This window comes from Nelumbo lutea, chromosome 4, assembly GCF_056320005.1.
Source record: "Nelumbo lutea isolate HS-2025 chromosome 4, American lotus-T2T, whole genome shotgun sequence".
Taxonomy (NCBI): Eukaryota; Viridiplantae; Streptophyta; class Magnoliopsida; order Proteales; family Nelumbonaceae; genus Nelumbo; species Nelumbo lutea.
In genome coordinates, this window is record NC_142687.1 from 97214574 (window position 1) to 97234320 (window position 19747).

A 19747-nucleotide genomic window follows, 5' to 3' on the forward strand; every position below is an offset into this window, starting at 1 on the left:
CATAAGTCTGAGTGAATCCCTTTGCAACCAGCCGGGCTTTGTATCTTTCAATAGAGCCATCAACATTATGCTTCACAGTGAATACCCATCTGCATCCCACCGGTTTCTTTCCTTTTGGTGGGTCAACCAGTGTCCAGGTATTATTCTTCAATAGGGCATCCATTTCGACTTGCATTGCATCTTTCCATTCTGGAACTGATAAGGCTTCTTGCACTGTTCTTGGAATAGGGACATCGGCAATGGAAGTGAGATAGGACCGGTAAGATGGTGATAGACGATCATAGGATAGGAACTGTGAGATGCTGTGAGCTGTAGAAGTCGTGCAATGTCGTTTCCCTTTGCGAATGGCAATAGGGAGATCAAGGTCATCCACAGGAGGGGAAGTGGCAACAGCGAGAGGTATCTCAGTAGACTCTGGATCTGGAGCCGCAGAAGGAACTGGATCTGGCCGGGACTGCCAAAGGCTAGGATCAACCTGCCTGCATCGCCTATGATAGACTCTCAACTCCGGCTCCCTCTGACCACCCTCACCACTACAACCTTCATTACCTAGTGGAATAGGTAAAGGAACAGCCCCACTTCCACTCTCACTACTCTCCCCCTGAGGAAAGAAACTCAAAACAGCCCCACTTTTACCGCTCTCCCCCTAAGGAGAAACCCTAGGATAGTAGGGTGTCTCCTCAAAGAAGGTGACATCCATAGAGACAAACCGTTTCCCTGAAACCGGATCATAGCAGCAATAACCCTTTTGAGTTTGTGCATAACCAAGGAAAATGCATTTGGAGGCCTTAGGGTCAAACTTGGAATGATGAGGCCCGAGAAGTTGGACGAAACAGGTACAACCAAAGGTTTTAAGGGGAACAATGAACAACTCCTTGTCTAGGTAAAGAAGGGAAAAGGGGGTTCTCATATCAAGGACCCGGGAAGGAACTCGATTAATGAGATAAACTGCCGTGAGGATAGCATCGCCCCAGAAGCGAATAGGTACATTGGAGGTAAACATAATGCTTCTAGCCACCTCCAAGATATGCCTATTCTTCCTTTTGGCAACGCCATTCTGCTGTGGTGTATAAGGGCAAGTGATCTGGTGAATAACTCCATGGCTACGAAGGTAGGAGGTCAATGGTTGAGCAAAGTATTCATTTGCATTATCAGATCTAAGGACTTTGATTTTAGTTCCAAACTGAGTGAGAATCATCTGATGGAAGTTTTGGGTCAGAGCAGGAACCTCATCCCGAGAACGCATAAGATATACCCAAGAAAACCGAGTATGGTCATCAACAAACAGTAGAAAATATCTGTACCCACCCATAGAAGAGATATGATATGGCCCCCAAACATCAGTATGCACAATATCAAAAGGGAAATTACTCCTTTTATTACTTAAAGAATAAGAGGTTCTACAATGTTTGGCAAACTCACAACTCTCACACCTCAACTCTGATAGCTCAATAGACTCAAATAAAGCAGGAAACAGACTCTTCAAAGACTTAAAAGACAAATGACCTAATCGGTTATGCCAAAGCATAACCGAACTCACAAAGGCATAACCGAACTCACAAACTGGGAAACAAAAGACTTCTTATCCACTGACTCTTCCCGTCAGGTACTCTCCCCAAGCAGATAGATCCCGTTCGTCTCACGGCCAGTTCCAATCACCTTCCTCGTCTCCAAATCCTGAAAAACACATCGGTCAGGGAAAAAGGTTACTGAACAGTTCATGTGTTTGGTAATACTACTAACTGAAAGGAGGTTGGTATCAAGCTTAGGAACATGCAAAACAGAAGATAAAGAGATAGTGTCCGATAACTTGATGTCCCCCTTGCCCAAAATGGAAACAAGAGAGCCATCAGCAATGGATACTCTATCTCGGCCAGAGGACAAGTGATAAGAAGTAAACAAAGATGGCAAGCTAGTCATATGGTCAGATGCACCTGAATCTATTACCCAGCAGTGATCAGTATTACTTGGAGCTGAAGCATGGTAAGCTGAGGCTCGAGTACCTGAATGTGCAAATGCAGATGTAGCAGGAGCAGATGGGGACTGGGGTGGCTGAGCTGAACTTCCAACTTCCTTTTCCAACTGTATGAGGGCAGCCTGAACAGCAGCTAAAGTTTCCAAGGATGTACCTGATGAGGATGTTGAATCAGTGTTCACTGCTATATGAGCATTACCCTTCTTATTTCTCAGTTTTGCTGGGACCAAGTGAGGATGTAGCTTCCAACAAGTATCTTTTGTATGCTTGGGTTTCTTGCAATGTTCACATACCAGATCCCGTTTATCTTCCTTCTTTCGGTCCCTTTCTGAGTCACCCCCTGGCTTGGGTTTAATAGCTGTCAAGGCTGGGAAAGAAGGCTGAGGCTGCATCATAACTTTCCTCCTGATCTCTTCACTATGCACCAAGGAGTATGCTTGAGAAAGGGTCACACTATCTCTTGTCAATATCTGTTGTCGCACAATGTCATATTCTGAATTCAAACCAGCCAGAAACTCAAATACCCTATTCGTCTCAACTTGTTTTCTGTGAGTCTGTGCATCTTTGGGACTCTCTCACTCAAGGGTCTCCAGATGGTCAATCTCATGCCACAAGGATTTCAAGGTAGAGAAGTAGACATAAACTGGCTTCTCTCCTTGTTTAAGGCTATTCACCTCACACTTCAGTTCATAGGCTCTGGCAACATTGAGGGGTTGGGAATAGGTTTCTTTCACAACATCCCATATTTCTTTGGCTGTCTTTGCCCACAAGTAATTTCGACTGATATGTGGCTGCATGGAATTACACAGCCATGCCATAACTAAATAGTTCTCTTGAACCCACTTGGTGTATATTGGGTCCTCCTTGGAAGGTTCTTTCACATCTCCCAAGAGGTAACCCAGTTTTCCCCTTCCTCCAATAGCCATCATGGCTGATTGTGCCCACTCCAAATAATTTGACCCATCAAATCTCATAGTTGTTAATCTGAAACCCGGTTCCATATACATTACCATAACTGTGGTTTCCAAAACTACTATCTCCCTGACCCTTGAACTCCATCTTTGATCAAGATTTAGTGGCTACAAACTGTTAGAGCAATTATACCAGAAAACAGAGTCAAGGAAGTAAGTCTGAAAGCTGATCCGAAACTGATCTGATCCGATCAGAAATACCAACACAAAACCGATCTGAAACTGGTCTGATCTGATCAGGAATACCAACACAAAACTGTTCTGAAATCAATCGCCTATCAATCTGAGATGCTGTTCTCTGAAACCACTAATGTGAGAGAAAAAATAGGGTTTCAACTGTTGGTTTGAAGAAAATTAGTGATCTAAAATCACTAAAGTGCTCAGCTGCACTCTCCAAGCAGTCCGCACCAGTAGGACTTGTCGTAGGGCACTGTGAAACCCTAAAAAACTAATCCCCTTTGAAGAGGAGGGTTCGGCCCAACAATCAAACCCTAGACACAAACTTAATCACAGTTCGGCAAGCCAAACCCTAGAGCAAATTTGAACACAGTTCGGCCCCTCTTTCTAGATAGGTCCAACCAATCTCAACTGATTGCAATCTCTAAAAATCAGTAAAGAAACAAACTTACTTACTGATTACCTGCCTTCGGTGTACTATCTTCTAGGGTTGCCTGAACCCTAACCTTCGCTGCCTCTTCCTGGTTACCAACTCTCTGCAGGCTGCGGCAAGTCTTCAACTACTGCGAACCTCTCCTAGTAATCTCCAAGATTCAGCCGCCGAAAAACTTCTTCAAGGCTTCCAGCCCTAGCTAGTTCTCATGTGATCGGCTGGACTAGATACACATGAGAAGCCCTAGATAGGCTCTGATACCAAGTAGAAGATCAAGACTGTAATCAGTCTTGAATCCTAAAAGGTTTTAGGTTTGTAAAACAGAAAAGAATATGAGAAAAAAGGGAGAGAATAGAAGAGAAGCAAGAGAACACAAGTTGCTGAAAGGAGGGACAGATTCTTGACAGATCTGCCGCCGCCACTCTCTTAATATTTATAGGTTTATGTTTAGTACATGATGAAAGGACACATCTGCCCTTGGTACTTACATAATAAAGAAAGTAAATAAAACTGAAATAAATAACAGCTGAATTAGCAAACTGACACTACTATAACTTAAACAAATACTGCTGTCCTACGAACATAGTGGGGACCACTGCAGTGGGGCTCACATCAGTGTTCTCTACACTATGTATTGTAGAATACTTTTTTATTCTTTATTTTTTGACATTATAATTATAAAATAGACACAATTAAACTAAAATACTCATTTTGTGTGTTTATATACTAATTTGTTTTTATTATTTTCTTATTTGTTAGGATTTAATCAATACAAACATTGCTAAATACTGTATTGAACCCTCAAAGACTTTAAAACCTGAACCAATAAGTAAGGAAGAACTTAAAATTTTGTCTAATCAACACATTTTCTACTACAGTACTACTACTATAATCAACACTTTTTCTTTTCTTCTTTTCCTATAACAAAAATAAGGGTTCAGACCCTATATTTTTTGAATTTTCTTTTCCTTCTTTTTTTTTTCTTCTCATGAATATGTTGATTTTCTATACTTTAACATGAACTCTATACTTTTATAATGAAAATTATGAATAATTATTAAGGAAATATGGCTATGGTACCTAGGGAACTACCCTAGGATCTATATTTTCTATATAAAAGAGTCTAGGCGACAAGGCGCCCCCTTGATGTCCAGCCTCGCCTTGGCGCCTTGAAAACTATGGTAGCCACATACTTTGCTACATGGAGGGGCTGTTGGAAGAATTAGACCATCATCTTATAGTTGACTGGGACAGCACAAAGGACAAGGAGAAACATGACAAAAAAACAGAGGAAGGGCATTCAAGTTCCTAGCTGGGTTAGATCCCATATATGAACGTATAAGGTCATAGATATTAGAAAGGGATGAACTTCTAGACTTGAAACATGTATACTACCTTGTGAGGAATGAAGAGGGAAGAAGAAAGGAATTGCAAGTAGATACCCACTCGCAGCCACCTGTTAAACATTCAATATTAATTTCTTCTGGCCGAAAAGGGGAAAAAAGTTCTAACATAATGAATCTTAAACGTACTGGGGGCGAGGGACAAACCAATGAGACATGTTAGATTTTATATCCCCACTTGAAACCAAATGCATTGAGGAAGGATAAGAAGCCACAGAGGAGTCAGACATTGAGTGTGAATATTGCCATGGGGAACTGTGTATAAAGTTAGAAGAAACATCCACGGTTTCTCCTCCAACAGGAAAAACCACTACTATTCCCTCAGAGTCTTTCTAGGATTTTACAACTAATGAGGTAGAAATTCTTAGCCGAGTTATGGCTCAGTTGAGGAACAATCCCTTTGCATCCTCCTCTCTAGCCAAGTCAGGTACTGTCTCTACTCATAGTGTTACTGGCCCCATACCCTCTAATTCTTGGATTATTGATTCATGAGCTACTAACCATATGACACATATGTCCTCTTTATTTTCCTCCTATCATTTGATGTCTAGTCAAGATAAGGTGAGAGTAGCTGATGGTTCCCTCTCTACTATCTCTAGAAAGGGGGAGGCAAACCTCAACAAGGATCTCTCCCTTAAGTTTGTTCTTCATGTTCCTAGTTTTGCTTCAAAATTTGTTATTTGTTTCTAACCTTACTAAAACTTTGAACTGTAGCATAACTTTCTTTCCTACTCACTATGTGTTTTAGAATAGATTGACAAGAACAATTGGGAGGAGTCATGAGTCTGAGGTCCTCTATTATTTTGATGAACACATCAGCTCATCCCTACAATCATCTACTTTCCGTGGTCGGGATAACGAGGAGTCCATAGTTAGGTTACATTTGTGGCATGCTAGGCTAGGTCATCTGTCTTTTTCCTTGATGAAAAAGTTGTTTCTTGAGTTATTTCCATTTCAAGTCAGAGTTTGGTTTGTGAAGTGTGTTAGATGTCAAAGCAATGTAGAACCGTTTTTCCAATTTCAGGTAATGAAATTCAAGCTCCTTCTGATTTAGTCCATTCTAATGTTTGGGGTCCTTGACCCCTTGTTTCTATAGATAGCTTCCAATATTTATTCACTTCATTGATCACTATTCCTGGTGCACATGGATTTATTTATTAAAGGCCATGACGAAGTACCGCAAATAACTATGATATTTTATAAAATGATTGAGACTTAGTTTGGCAAGAAGATCAAACAGTTTTGTTTAGATAATGTTGAGTATTTTGAAAGCTCTTTAAATGTGTTCATGGAGGAAGCAAGTGTCTTGCATCAATCATCTTATGTTAGTACTCCTCAACAAAATGGAGTTGTAGAGCACAATAACAGATACTTCTTAGAGATAGCTTGAGCCCTACTATTTCAGCACAAAGTGCCCAAGAACTATTGGTCTCAAGTAGTTCTTATAGCCTCATATCCGATAAATAGAATGCCATCTAGTGTGTTTGGTATGAGAACTCCTTTTTCTATCCTTTTTCCTACTCTTGATGATTTTCCCCTTCCTCCTAGAGTCTTTGGTTGTGTATGTTTCATCCATGTCAAGGATCCTAAGAAAACAAAGTTTGATCCTAAGGCTATGCGGGATGTCTTCTTGGGTATTCCCCTACACAAAAGGGCTATAAGTGCTATGATCCAAATATCCAATTACCAAGAAAAAGTATGTCACCAAGGATGAGATCTTTTTCAAGTCTCAATCTTTCTTTCAATTTCCTAAGAGTCCTCTTCAGGGGGAGACTGGTAGGGTTGAAGAGGATCCCTCCACTCCCCCCCCCCCCTTTGTGTTGTTATCCACTTCTAGTCTTCCATCTTCTCCTCCTAATCCTCCTAGTTCTAGTTGTCTAGGTGAATCTGGTGAGATTCCTACTGACCCTATTATTACTCCAGATGTAGGAGATGGGGCTCATGGTGATGATACTAATCTTGAACAACAAAAAGAAATGAGAACCTTCTATAGGAAGAGGATGAGGGAGCCTCTAGCTTGTAATAGCAACCAACTAGACCCAAATCAATCTGCCCTAACGCCTAGGTAACCCCACTCCTAATTTCTTACACCTATTTTTGGTTTGGATCTTCCCATTTCTCTTCACAAGCCTGTTTGTTCTTGTACTACTCAACACCCTATTGCTAAATATGTTTCTTATTCTTGTTTATCCCTCCCCCCTATTACTCTTTTGTGTCTACTCTTTCTTCTACCCATGTTCCCACCAGGTATTCTGGGGCTATATCTGGTCTAAAATCGAGAGAGGCAATGAATGAGGAAATTAGAGCCTTGGTGAAAACCGAAACTTGGGAATTAGTGGATATACCAAAAGGCAAGAACATTGTGGGGTGTAAGTGGGTGTTTACTATGAAACATAAGGCAGATAGTTGGATTGAGAGATATAAGGCTAGGCTAGTGGCAAAAGGGTTTACACAGGAGGGGATTGACTACAAGGAGACTTTTGTAACAGTTGCCAAGCACAACACCATTCGGGTTCTATTGTCCTTAGCTACAAATTTCTCTTGAAAGCCACGGCAATTAGATGTAAAGAATGCATTCTTGAATGGAAGCTTACATGAGGAAGTACTTATGAACCCCCACATGGCTATGACTTTCAAGGGAAGGTGTGTACACTAAGGAAAGCCTCGTATAAACTTAAGAAGTCTCCTCAAGCCTGGTTTGAGAGGCTTTGTAGGGCTATTTAGAATGTGAGATACACTCAGAGCGGAGCTGACCATGCTATGTTCATAAAAATATAGGGTGATATGATTACAACACTTATAGTCTATGTGGATGATATGGTCATTACAATGAATGATCCAAAAGAGATAAAAATATTGAAAGAGTTCTTGGCATTTGAATTTGAGGTTAAGGATCTAGGATATTTGAGAGTCATGGTCTATAGGAGTCTATTGGTGAGAATTATTTTGACAAGGAAAGGCATCAAAAGCTGGTAGGAAAATTGATATACTTGTCTCTTACTAGACCTAATATAGCTTATGTAGTACATGTGGTAAGTCAGTTTATACATACTCTCAAAATTCCCCACATGAAGGCATTTGAAAGAATCCTCAGATATTTGAAGACTTGTCCAAGGAAGGGATTGTTCAAGAAGCACAAATTAACTTGAGATAGAAGCTTATACTGATGCTGACTGGGTAGGATCATTGGGGACAAAAAGTCTACTTTTGGATATTGTACATTTGTTGGGGAGAACCTGATTACTTGGAGGAGTTAAAAGAAAATTGTGGATGCTAGATCAAGTGCAAAAGTTGAATATAGGGCCATGGCTCATGGTGTTGCAAAACTATTGTAGCTCAGGACTCTTTTAGGTGAGCTAGGAATGAAGGTTGATTGTCCTCTCAAGTTTTACTATGACAACAAGGCTGCAATTAATATTGCTACTAACTTGTTACAATATCATAGAATTAAGCACATTGAGGTTGACTAACATTTGTGAGAGTGAATTGTCTCTGGTGATATATGCATTCCCTACACCCTTAGAAATGCAGATAGTTCATGTTCTGATGAAAGGCCCTCCTCCATTGAAGTTCCATGGTTTACTTGGCAAGCTGGGCATAATGGACATCTATGCTTTGCTTGAGGGGGAGTGTTGTAACAAGTGTGGGCCTTTTCTTCTTTATTTTTTAGATATGTTTCTGTAGTGGGCCTGAAGTTATTGGGTCTAGATTAGCCTTCTTACTTTTTTCTTGAGTGTCCCATCACTAATTAGGGCACATCAGTCTTTTTATGTACTATTATTAGACACTTAATATAAACTCTGCTCTAGGGCCGGCTGAGAATTTACTTGCTGTCCATTCACTCTCTTCTCTCCTCTCTATTTGATCTTCCTCTTGCTCTAAACAGAATTGTAGATCTGCAAACACTCCTGTCCTACTCATAGTTTTCAAGGCGTCTAGGAAACTGGGGCACCTAGTCACCTAGGCGATAAGAATTTTATAATATAAAGAATTAACTTTTGGCTAGTTCCCTAGTTTTACATACCATTCACCATGTATATTAATTTTAAAAATAGCAACTCTCTTTATTAAGGACATTAAATTTCCTCTAAAAATGTGGCAAATCATCACATCTAAAAGATAAAAATCTTTTGCATATATTAGTTTCATTATTTTTCAAAAATAATACTACTATAATAAGTATTTAATAGAGCAGTTTCATATCAATTAGCAACTAAAGAAGGTTATTAACTTTATACGATAAATATTCAAGATGGAAAGTAAAATAGAAAAAAAAAGGGATGGAATTTTTGTTTCATTTAATTAGAGAGAGAGAATAGAAGAAAAAAAGAACCTCTTTATACTTCTATTCTTTCTTTCCTCTTTCTTTTTTTCTTTCTTTCTTTCTTTTTCTCTCCTCGAAACCCTTAGATCTTTTAAATTTCATTAATAAAACATTAAAACAAAGTATAAATGATAATATATAGCATATGATAAAATGTATTAACATACATTAATAAGATACAACAATATAAATGATATTATATAGGGTGCCTGCCTTGTCATTTTCGTTACCTAGAAGGGCACCTAGTTGCCTAGGCGATGCCTTGACAACTATAGTCCTGCTCTTCCATGTAGTTTTATAATTTATTTGCTACCTTTGGCTTGCAATTTTCTAGTAATGGATGTCTCCCCACTTTTAATGCTTAATATCAATTCAAAGAAGCCTTCTCCATTAATATTTATATGTTTTCCAACAACATATAATGGGTTCCAACTTCTTATAATAATTAAGAAGAAATTTTATTAACAAAAGAGAGGGTAAAAGCCCACTATACAATCTTTTGAAATAACGTGTTGTAGGGGCACGATAGTCCTTTTACCTTTATTGTTTTATTATGTAATGTCGCCTTATTATAAATAGAGGTTGGCTCCACAAGCACAATCTTTTGACTCCCAACCTCTCGTTTCTCTCTCCTCTCCTCTTCTCTTCTCTATCCTCCTCTCTTTCTCTCTCCTCCCTCTCCTATTGCTTCCTAATAAGAAAACATGGTATCAAAGCAACGTTTTTACAGTTTGATCAGGGATTCCAGTCTTGTTCTGAAGTTTTTTCAGATCAAGACATAGAGAAGCTTACATCAACTGGTCTGAGAAGAATTATCTGCTATGCTTCCTTTCTTTTCTTGGTCATATGCCAAGAAATACCCTATGAATGTGCCTATTGGATGCTGTGAAGGTGATTGAGGATTCTTTCCAAACCCTATGTGAATCGTGTGATCCTTTTGTACCTAGGTGATGTTTTTTGTAGGTTTGGGATGACCTGTATCTGCTGTAATAACAGTGATGTCCATGTTTTTTGGTGAGAGTAATGATCGTGTGGCCTAGAAAAGAGATTGATATTTGTAGGGCCTGTCCGGATTTAGATTAAATTGTTTTTTTTTTTCTTTTTTGCTTCTAGATTGCACCAACACCCCCCCATATTAAGCCAAGGTGGTGTGAGTGGGGGTTCAACATGAGTTTCCCTATGGCTGTAATTCCCTTAAATGGATTCAACTACCTCGGGTGGTCAAAGGGAATTAAACTCTACATAACTACAAGGTGAAAGATAGGCCACATTAATGGTAAAATTAAGGAACTGAAGTCTGGGAGTTTAGAACATGATAAATGGGACCAAGAAAACAATATGGTGATGTTGTGGCTTTTAGTATCAATGTTGCCACAAGTGACAAAAAACTTTGTGGGATGACACTGCTTACAAGATTTGGGAGCAAGCTAAATCTACCTATTATAAATAACGACATTATGCAAAAATCTATTAGCTACAAGCTGAATCCTCCACCTATAAGCAGGGGGAGAGGAGTCTCTCGGTGTTCTGTTCTGGTTTGACCTATATCTTAAATGAATTGGACCATTACCAGAGTGTGAACTAGAAGTGTGATGAGGATACAGAAGAAAAACAGCCTTTTGAAAAGAAAGGACTGTTTAAAAAGTTGCAGAAAATCAAAATGAAGTAGCAGAAATCAGGTTTCAAGAAGAGAGAAGAAGAAGAAGGTGGCGGCAACTAGGGTTCAGAGAGAGAGATTTCGAACATAACATTCTCTTACACCCCTAATTCCATTTCACTAAGTTAAACTTTAATAATTTACAGAGAGGCCCCTAGTTTAAGGCCCATTACAACAAAGAGCATAAAAATAAAAAAGGATAAACAGCCTATGGGCCATTTGGCCCATCTTCTCTACACTCCCCCTCAAGTTGAGCATAAATGTCAATCATGCCAAGCTTGCCAATATCATGCAAAAGTTTAGCTTTGGGAATGCCCTTGGTGAGGAAATCAGCTAACTGTCCTTCAGAAGTGATGAAAGGTAGACACACCTCTCTAGAAGCCACTCTTTCTCAAATGAAGTGCCTGTCAACTTCAATATGTTTAGTGTTGGTTCGGCTGTCTTAATTTTTATGTTTATCTTTGTTGGGTCTTAAGTCATTAGTTATTGGGCCTTAGTTACTGGGCCTAATCTTATTTAGTGTTTATTTTGACTAGGTGTCCCATCACTAATCAGGGGCATTCTTGTCTATTTATGTAACATTATGTAATGTCCTTATATATAATAGATTAGGGCTGGCTGAGCATTATTCTGCCGCCCATCTCATTTTTTCTTCTTCTTCTTCTTCTTCTTCTTCCTCTTCTTCTCTCATTCGACGACCCTATTTTAGCAAACATGGTATCAGAGCACTGATCTTTCGACTGGTTACAACAGCTGCCTCTTCTTCTACTCGCAGGTAACTCTCCCATCTTTCTTTTTGGTTGCTGCAAAGAAACCCTAGGGTTGGTCGTAGAACACAACTAGACCTACATCTAGGGTTTCCCTTGGTTGTAGGGCCCAAGGGGAGTTAGACCCAGAGGCTGATGCCCTAATAGACGCAGTACAACAGACTGTAGCCATTCGGCTAAGATAGATCTGTGTAGAACAGATCTAGGTGGAAGGACTAATCTCAGCAGTCCTAGAACTGTTCGTGGGTGAGATTATAACCTGCGATAGCAGTGCTTAGCAAACAGTAGAAGCCAACACAGCAAGTTGTAGGCTGCGGCAGCAGTAATTAGAACACAGCAGAAGGTAGCACAACAGAGTATAATCTGTGACAACAGTAATTAGGGCACAATGTGCAGTGTAGTACTCGGTGTTTCAGCTATGTGTCGGGTTCTCAGGATTGAGTTTACAGTGCAGCAAGTTCCGTAAGTGTGAAATAGTTCTCTATATATTGCGTTTACATTCTTGACATTTACGAGTAAGTGAAGATGTCTTCCATATCCGGGGAAGTGTCTTCTAGAGATGTTAGGGCTTGTGGGAGGTCTCCTAATCTGGAGAATCCAAATCTGCATAGCCTACAGATCACAAGTGTGTTGTTGGATGAGTACAACTTCAAAGAATGGTCTGTCTCAGCCATGCTTTTCATCACATCCCGTGAACTCACTGGTTACTTGGACGGGCAGAAGAAGGAACCAGAAGTGGGGAGTACTGAATATGCAGCTTGGCGCAAGGAGAATGCTATAGTTATGTCCTGGCTACTTGCCTCAATGACTCCAAGAGTAGCTAGGACTATTCAACATTTCTCCACGGCTGCCAAGATATGGGAAAAAGTTTCTAAAACCTATGGGTAGAAAAAGAATAATGTCAGAATTTATAGACTGAATCAAGACATTGCTACCTTGAGGCAAGGAGATATGAGTGTTGTAATATATTTTGCTACACTAGAAGGACTATGGGAAGAGTTAGATCACCACCTTATCATTGAGTGGGAGAGTGCCGGAGACGAAGAAAAGCATGACAAACAAATTGAAGAGGGTAGAGCATTTAAGTTTCTGGCTGGCCTAGATCCTATATATGAGAGCATAAGGTCCCAAATTCTGGGAAGGGATGAGATGCCAGACTTACATCATGTTTACTACCTTGTGAGGAATGAAGAGGTGAGAAGAAAAGAGATGCAGGTTGATACTCAAACAAAACTAGTTGAACAGTCTGTGGAGCATTCGGCCCTAATCTCTATCAATCAAAGGGGAAACAGGCACTTTGACAAGAGACATCTGAAGTGCACCCACTGTGGAGGGTAAAGGCATGTGAAAGAGACCTGTTGAGTTCTCCATCCGCATCTGAAGCCAGCTGCATTGAGGAAAGATAAGAAGCATCTGAAGGGTCAATCTGCAAGTGTGAATCTGGCTACGGGTCAAAGTGATGATGGTTCAAAACACTCATCCACAGTTACTTCCTCTTCCATGGGACAGACTACTCATTCCCCTAGAACCGGGTCCTTGGGTTTTACTGCCGATGAGGTAGAGGTACTTAGCCGGGCCCTAGCCCATCTAAGGACCAATTCTCTTCCATCCTCCTCCCTTGCCAGATCAGGTATTGTCTCTGCCTTTAGTGCAACTAGTACTATTGATCCTGCCTCTTGGATTATTGATTCTGGTGCAACTGACCACATGACACACATGTCTTCTCTATTTTCTTCCTATCATTTAATGTCTGGCCAAGATAAAATGAGGGCAGCTGATGGTTCTCTCTCTACCATCTCTGGGAAAGGAGTGGTTGACCTAAGCAAGGACCTCTCACTAAAATCTGTCTTGTTCCCAATCTTTCTTCGAATCTCTTATATGTTTCAAAGCTTACCAAAAATTTGAATTGTAGCATAACCTTTTTTCCTACTCATTGTGTCTTTCAGGACAGATTGACGAAGAGAACAATTGGGAGCGGTCATGAGTGTGGAGGTCTCTACTACCTTGATGCAGACATCAGTTCGGCCTTGCAAACATCTGCTACTTGTAGTCAGTCCAATGTGGAGTCAATAGCTAGGTTACATCTGTGGCATGCTAGGCTAGGTCATTTACCTTTTTCATCATTGGAAGTGTTGTTTCCAGAATTATTCAAAGGTGTTTCAAGTCAAAAGTTAGTTTGTGAAGTCTATCAACTATCAAAGCAATGTAGAACTGTTTATTCAACTTCAAGTAATGAAATTCGAGCTTCTTTTGACTTAGTCCACTCTGATGTTTTGGGCCCCTCTCCCATTATTTCTGTTGATGGCTTTCGATACTTTATCAGTTTTATTTTCTCGATGCACATGGATCTACTTATTAAAAGCACGAGAAGAAGTGCCGCGGGTAACCATGACATTTTGCAAAATGATTGAAACACAATTTGGAGGATGCTGGAATGATTCATCAGTCATCTTGTGCTAGTACCCCCCAACAGAACGGGGTTGCTGAGCGCAAGAATAGGCACCCATTGGAGACTGCTCAAGCCTTACTATTTCAGCACAAAGTTCCAAAAGGCTATTGGTCTCAAGCAATCCTTACTGCATCAAATCTGATAAATCGAATGCCATCCAAGGTATTGGGGATGAAAACTCCTTTCTCTGTTCTTTGCCCTCATCTTCCTGACTTTTCTCTTCCACCGAGAGTCTTTGGTTGTGTATGCTTTATACATGTCAAGGATCCGAAGAAAACCAAATTGGATTCTAGGGCTACAAAGGGAATCTTTTTGGGGTACTCCCCTACTCAGAAGGGATACAAGTGCTATGATTCGGTCACCAAGAAAAAATATGTCACAAAGGATGTGGTATTCTTTGAGTCTCAATCATATTTTCATTCTTCCCATAATCCTCTTCAGGGGGAGACTAGTGGGATGGAAGAGGATTCTTCTGTTCCCCCATTCTTTGTACCTCTCTTGACCTCAGGCCTTCCATCTTCTCCTCCTGATCCACCTAGTTGTGGTATCCCGGGTGAATCTAGTGAGGCTCCCATTGTACCAGCTACTACTAGTGATGTCGCAAATATTACTGAAGACTCCAGCAGACTACAAAGAGATATCAGAATCACCTACAACAGAAGAAAGAAGGGTCCTCTAACTCATGACAGCAACCAATTGGACTCGGATCAACCTGTCTCAGAAACTCAAGGTAATCCTATCAGTTCCTCTGACTTGGATCTTCCTATTGCCCTTCATAATTCTAATCGTTCTTGTACTATCAGACACCCCATTGCTGATTTTGTGTCTTACTCACATTTGTCTCCTCGTTATTGTTCTTTTGTGTCTGCTCTCTCTTCTGTGCATGTTCGTACCAGGTATTCTGAGGCAGTATCTGACCCAAAATGGAAAGAGGCTATGGACAAAGAAATGAAGGCCTTAATGAAAGCAAGGACTTGGGAATTAGTGGATCTACCAGAAGGGAAAGGCACTGTTGGATGCAAGTGGGTGTTCACTGTGAAGCATAGGGAGGACGGGTCCATTGAGAGATACAAGGCTAGACTGGTAGCAAAAGGGTTTACTCAAAAAGAAGGGATTGACTACAAAGAAACCTTTGCTCCGGTAGCAAAACTCAACACAATCCGAGTTCTATTATCATTAGCTGCAAATTTCTCATGGGAGCTGCATTAATTGGACGTGAAGAATGCTTTCTTGAATGGCGACTTGCATGAAGAGGTGTTCATGGATCCTCCACTAGGTTATGGTTTTGGCAAGAAGGTATGTAGACTGAGAAAAGCCCTATACGGCCTTAAGCAGTCCCCTCGAGCTTGGTTTGAGAAGCTATGTGGGGTCATGAAGAAAGGGGGTTACACTCAAAGTGGGGCAGATCATACCCTATTCATAAGGAAGAGAAATGGCAAACTTACAGCACTTATTGTCTATGTGGATGATATGGTAATTATAGGGGATGATCAGGAAGAGATTAAAAGACTAAAGGAGGTTTTGGTTGCTGAATTTGAGATCAAAGATCTGGGCCAACTGAGATACTTTCTTGGGATTGAAGTTGCAAGATCCAAAGAGGGCATCTATATATGTCAGCGGAAATACATCATTGATCTTCTTCAAGAGACAGACATGATGGGGTGTAGGCCCGCCGATACTCCAATAGAACAGAATCATGGTCTATAGGTGTCAGTAGGAGAGGACTGCCTTGATAAGGAAAGATACCAAAAGCTGGTGGGGAAGTTGATTTACCTATCCTTCACTCGCCCTGACATTGCTTATGCTGTACATGTTGCCAGCCAGTTCATGCACACTCCTAAAATCCCTCACATGAAAGCCGTGGAAAGGATCCTCAGATATTTGAAGTCTTGCCCGGGGAAAGGGATTCTGTTTAGGAAAAACAGTAAAATTGAAGTTGAAGGATATACTAATGCAGATTGGGCTGGCTCTGTTGGGGACAGGAAGTCTACTTCTGGGTACTGTACCTTTGTTGGAGGAAATTTAGTTACATAGAGGAGTAAAAAACAGAATGTGGTTGGTAGATCTAGTGCAGAGGCCGAGTACCGAGCTATGGCTCATGGTGTTGCTGAACTTTTATGGCTTAAGATCCTGCTTGGTGAACTTGGAATAAAGATTGAGTGTCTTCTCAGGTTGTACTGTGACAACAAGGCTGCCATCAACATTGCAAATAACCCAGTGCAACATGATAGAACGAAACATATTGAGATAGACCGCCACTTTGTTAGAGAAAGAATTGTCTTAGGAGAACTGTGCTTTCCTTATACTCCCTCCGAGATGCAGATTGCAGATGTTCTGACTAAAGGGCTAGCTACAGTGAAATTCGTGGGCTTACTTGGCAAGCTAAACATGATTGACATCCATGCTTAGCTTGAGGGGGAGTGTTGGTTCGGCTGTCTTAATTTGTATGTTTATCTTTGTTGGGTCTTAAGTCATTAGTTATTGGGCCTTAGTTACTGGGCCTAATCTTATTCAGTGTTTATTTTGACTAGGTGTCCCATCACTAGTCAGGGGCATTCTTATCTATTTATGTAACATTATGTAATGTCCTTATATATAATAGATTAGGGCTGGCTGAGCATTATTCTGCCGCCCATCTCATTTTTTCTTCTTCTTCTTCTTCTTCTTCTTCCTCTTCTTCTCTCATTCGACAGCCCTATTTCAACAAACATTTAGTTCTGCCATGTTGCATTAGATTGTGAGCAATGTTGATGGCAGCCTGATTATCACAGTATAACATCATTGGCTTATCATGCTCAATACCCAATTCCTCTATCAAGGATCTAAGCCACAATAGTTCAAAAACTCCATGAGCCATGGCTTTGTATTCAGCTTCGGCTAAAGATCGGGCAACAACAGATTGTTTCTTGCTTCTCCAAGGGACAATATTACCTGCCACCAAGCTATAGAATTCCCTTTCCAGGGGAGCCCTTCAAATAGCACAGAATCCACTCTACTGCTGCCATCTGAGTATCCTTGGGAGCATGCATGAATTGACTAATGCAACTGACAGCATATGCAGTGTCTGGCCAAGTCATGCATAGATAGAGAAGTTTTCCAAGTAGTCTCTAGAAGACTCCCTTATCTTTCAACAATATTCCATCTGAAGCAGAGAATTTATGACTAGTATCAATAGGAGTGGCAACTGGTCTGTCAACACTCTTAGCCGAATAGAGAAAGAAACAAAAATAATCTTAGAGGTGTCAAGAATGAACAACCCCCACCTCAAAGAGTCTCTTATATATTAAAAGATATGTACAATTACAAGAATGCCCATACAGGGCTGAAAGAAAAAAGAATAATAAGATGTAAAAATAATATACAATAGGGACTATACTAATAAGGTACATCAAGTTATAGAGTCTCCACACCCCCTCAAACTGATGCCTCGACATAAGCATCAGTTTGTCTATAAGAAAGAGATGTCGAACTCTAGTCATAGCTTTGGTGAATATATCAGCAATCTGCATGTCCAAGGCTACATGAGGAAGCAATATAGACCCAATAGTGAAGAGATCTCGGATAAAGTGGTAGTCCACCTCGATGTGCTTGGTCCTCTCATGAAAGACAGGGTTAGATGCAATCTTGATAGCACCCGTATTGTCTGCATAGAGAGAAATAGGAGTAGGAACATGAATGCCAAGATCCATAAAGAGAGACTGTAACCAAACAATCTCACTACAAACCGAAGACATGGCCTTATACTCTGCTTCAGTGGGAGACTTGGAGACTATTTGTTGTTTCTTACACTTCCAAGAAATAAGTGAATCACCCATAAAAACACACCACCCAAAAGTGGACCTACGAGTGTCTGGACAACCAGCCCAATCCGCATCAGCATATGCTCTCAACTGAATAGGAGAGGAAAAGGAGAAGAACAGTCCTGGGAAGTTGTGCTTCTAACATATCGAATGATGCGATGAACAACAGTCATATGAGGCTGACGAGGAGCAGAAACAAATTTACTAACAACCTGGACGGCAAGAGAAATATCAGGCCGAGTCATAGTGAAATAGATGAAGAACCCCACAAGTTGGCGATATAAAGCAGCATCAAGAAGTAATAAACCTTCAGATTTAAATAACTTAAGATTTAGCTTCATAGGTGCATCAACATGCTTTTCATCATTAAGACCAGCAAGTTTAACAAGGTCAGAGGCATACTTCTGCTAACAAACAAAATACCCTCGATCACTGTGGTGTACTTCCGGTCCCAGGAAATATGTGAGAGGGCCCAAGTCCTTCATGTGAAAGGAATTATGAAGTAATAGTTTCAATTCACGAATGCCTTCAGCATCATTTACAGTCAACATGTCATCAACATATAGTAGGAGAATGGTAATATCCAGCAGCAACTACAACATCGCCTAACAAATAAAGAGTGATAAAAAGAACTCTGGCTATATCCAGCAGCAACTACAACATCGCGAAAGCATTCAAACCATGCCCAGGGAGCTTGTTTTAGACCATATAGAGATTTTTTGAGGCGGCATACTAAAGAATGATCACTGCAATATCCAGGAGGAGGCTTCATGTAGACCATCTCCTTCAACTGACCATGAAGAAAGGCATTCTTCACATCAAGCTAGCATATGGTCCAAGATTGAGCAGCAGACACTGCTAAAAGAACACGAACTGTGGTGATCTTTGCAACAGGAGCAAAGTTTCTTCATAGTCAATACCATACTCCTAACTATATCCTTAGGCAACTAAACGTGCCTTGTATCGATCAAGAGATCCATTAGACTTTAGCTTAATGTTGTAAACCCAACGATTCCCAACAATGGATGCATCTGGAGGAGCAAGTGCAAGATCCCAAGTGTCATTCTCATGTAAAGCATGAATCTCTGCATCCATGGCTTCCTTCCAATGAGGGCTAGCTTCCTGGTAGGAGCGAGGAACATCTGTGGAGGATAGGATAACAAACAAAGAGCTATGGTTTGAAGGAAAACCATAGCGGTCAGGAGGTTTAGATATACGAGTATAACGACGAAGATGAACAAAAGTATGAAGAGTGTCTAAAGTAGAGGTATCACTTACAGGAGCAAAGGTAGGATGATGATCTAAATCAGGAGGAAGGAGAGTCACAGGCACAGGGGTTGGAGCATGTAACCGCTTGCGAGAGAAGACGAGAAAGTTCTTCTCAACAGAAGGAGGTGGAGCATCCTGTGAATCAAAGTTTGGCAAAATAGAAACAAACGGTGTAGACAGTTTAGTAATTCTAGCAAAAAATGAAATGTGCTTAAGGAAAACAACATTACGTGATATACGAATGCGACGAATAGAAGATCATAACAAAGAAATTCTTTGTAGTCAGGACTATAACCCACAAAGGCAAACATGATAGACTGTACAAACAATTTAGAACGTTCACGAGAGGGAAAATGAACAAAGCACACACATCCAAAGACATGAAGCATAGATAAATTTGGACAGCGACCAAATAACTTTTGAAAGGGAGACATATTACCAAGAACTAAGGAAGGAATATAGTTGATCAAAAACACAGTTGTACCTACTTGCCTCTACCCAAAAGGAAGGTGGAGTATGGGA

General features: G+C 40.5%; 1 protein-coding gene across 2 annotated transcripts in view; it reads right to left on the minus strand.

Annotated features, from left to right (window-relative positions):
* The window catches only part of LOC148862065 (forkhead-associated domain protein), a 47573-nt gene that overhangs the window by 6768 nt on the left and 21058 nt on the right, over positions 1–19747 (minus strand). Inside the window, exon 3 of one of the 2 annotated variants that reach the window (XM_088986711.1) lies at positions 19235–19360. The exons of the other annotated variant lie outside the window; for it this stretch is intronic. Within the exon in view, the coding sequence (XP_088842837.1) occupies positions 19235–19360 (126 nt within the window). The remainder of the gene's footprint in view (positions 1–19234; positions 19361–19747) is intronic. 2 annotated transcript variants of the gene reach the window in all.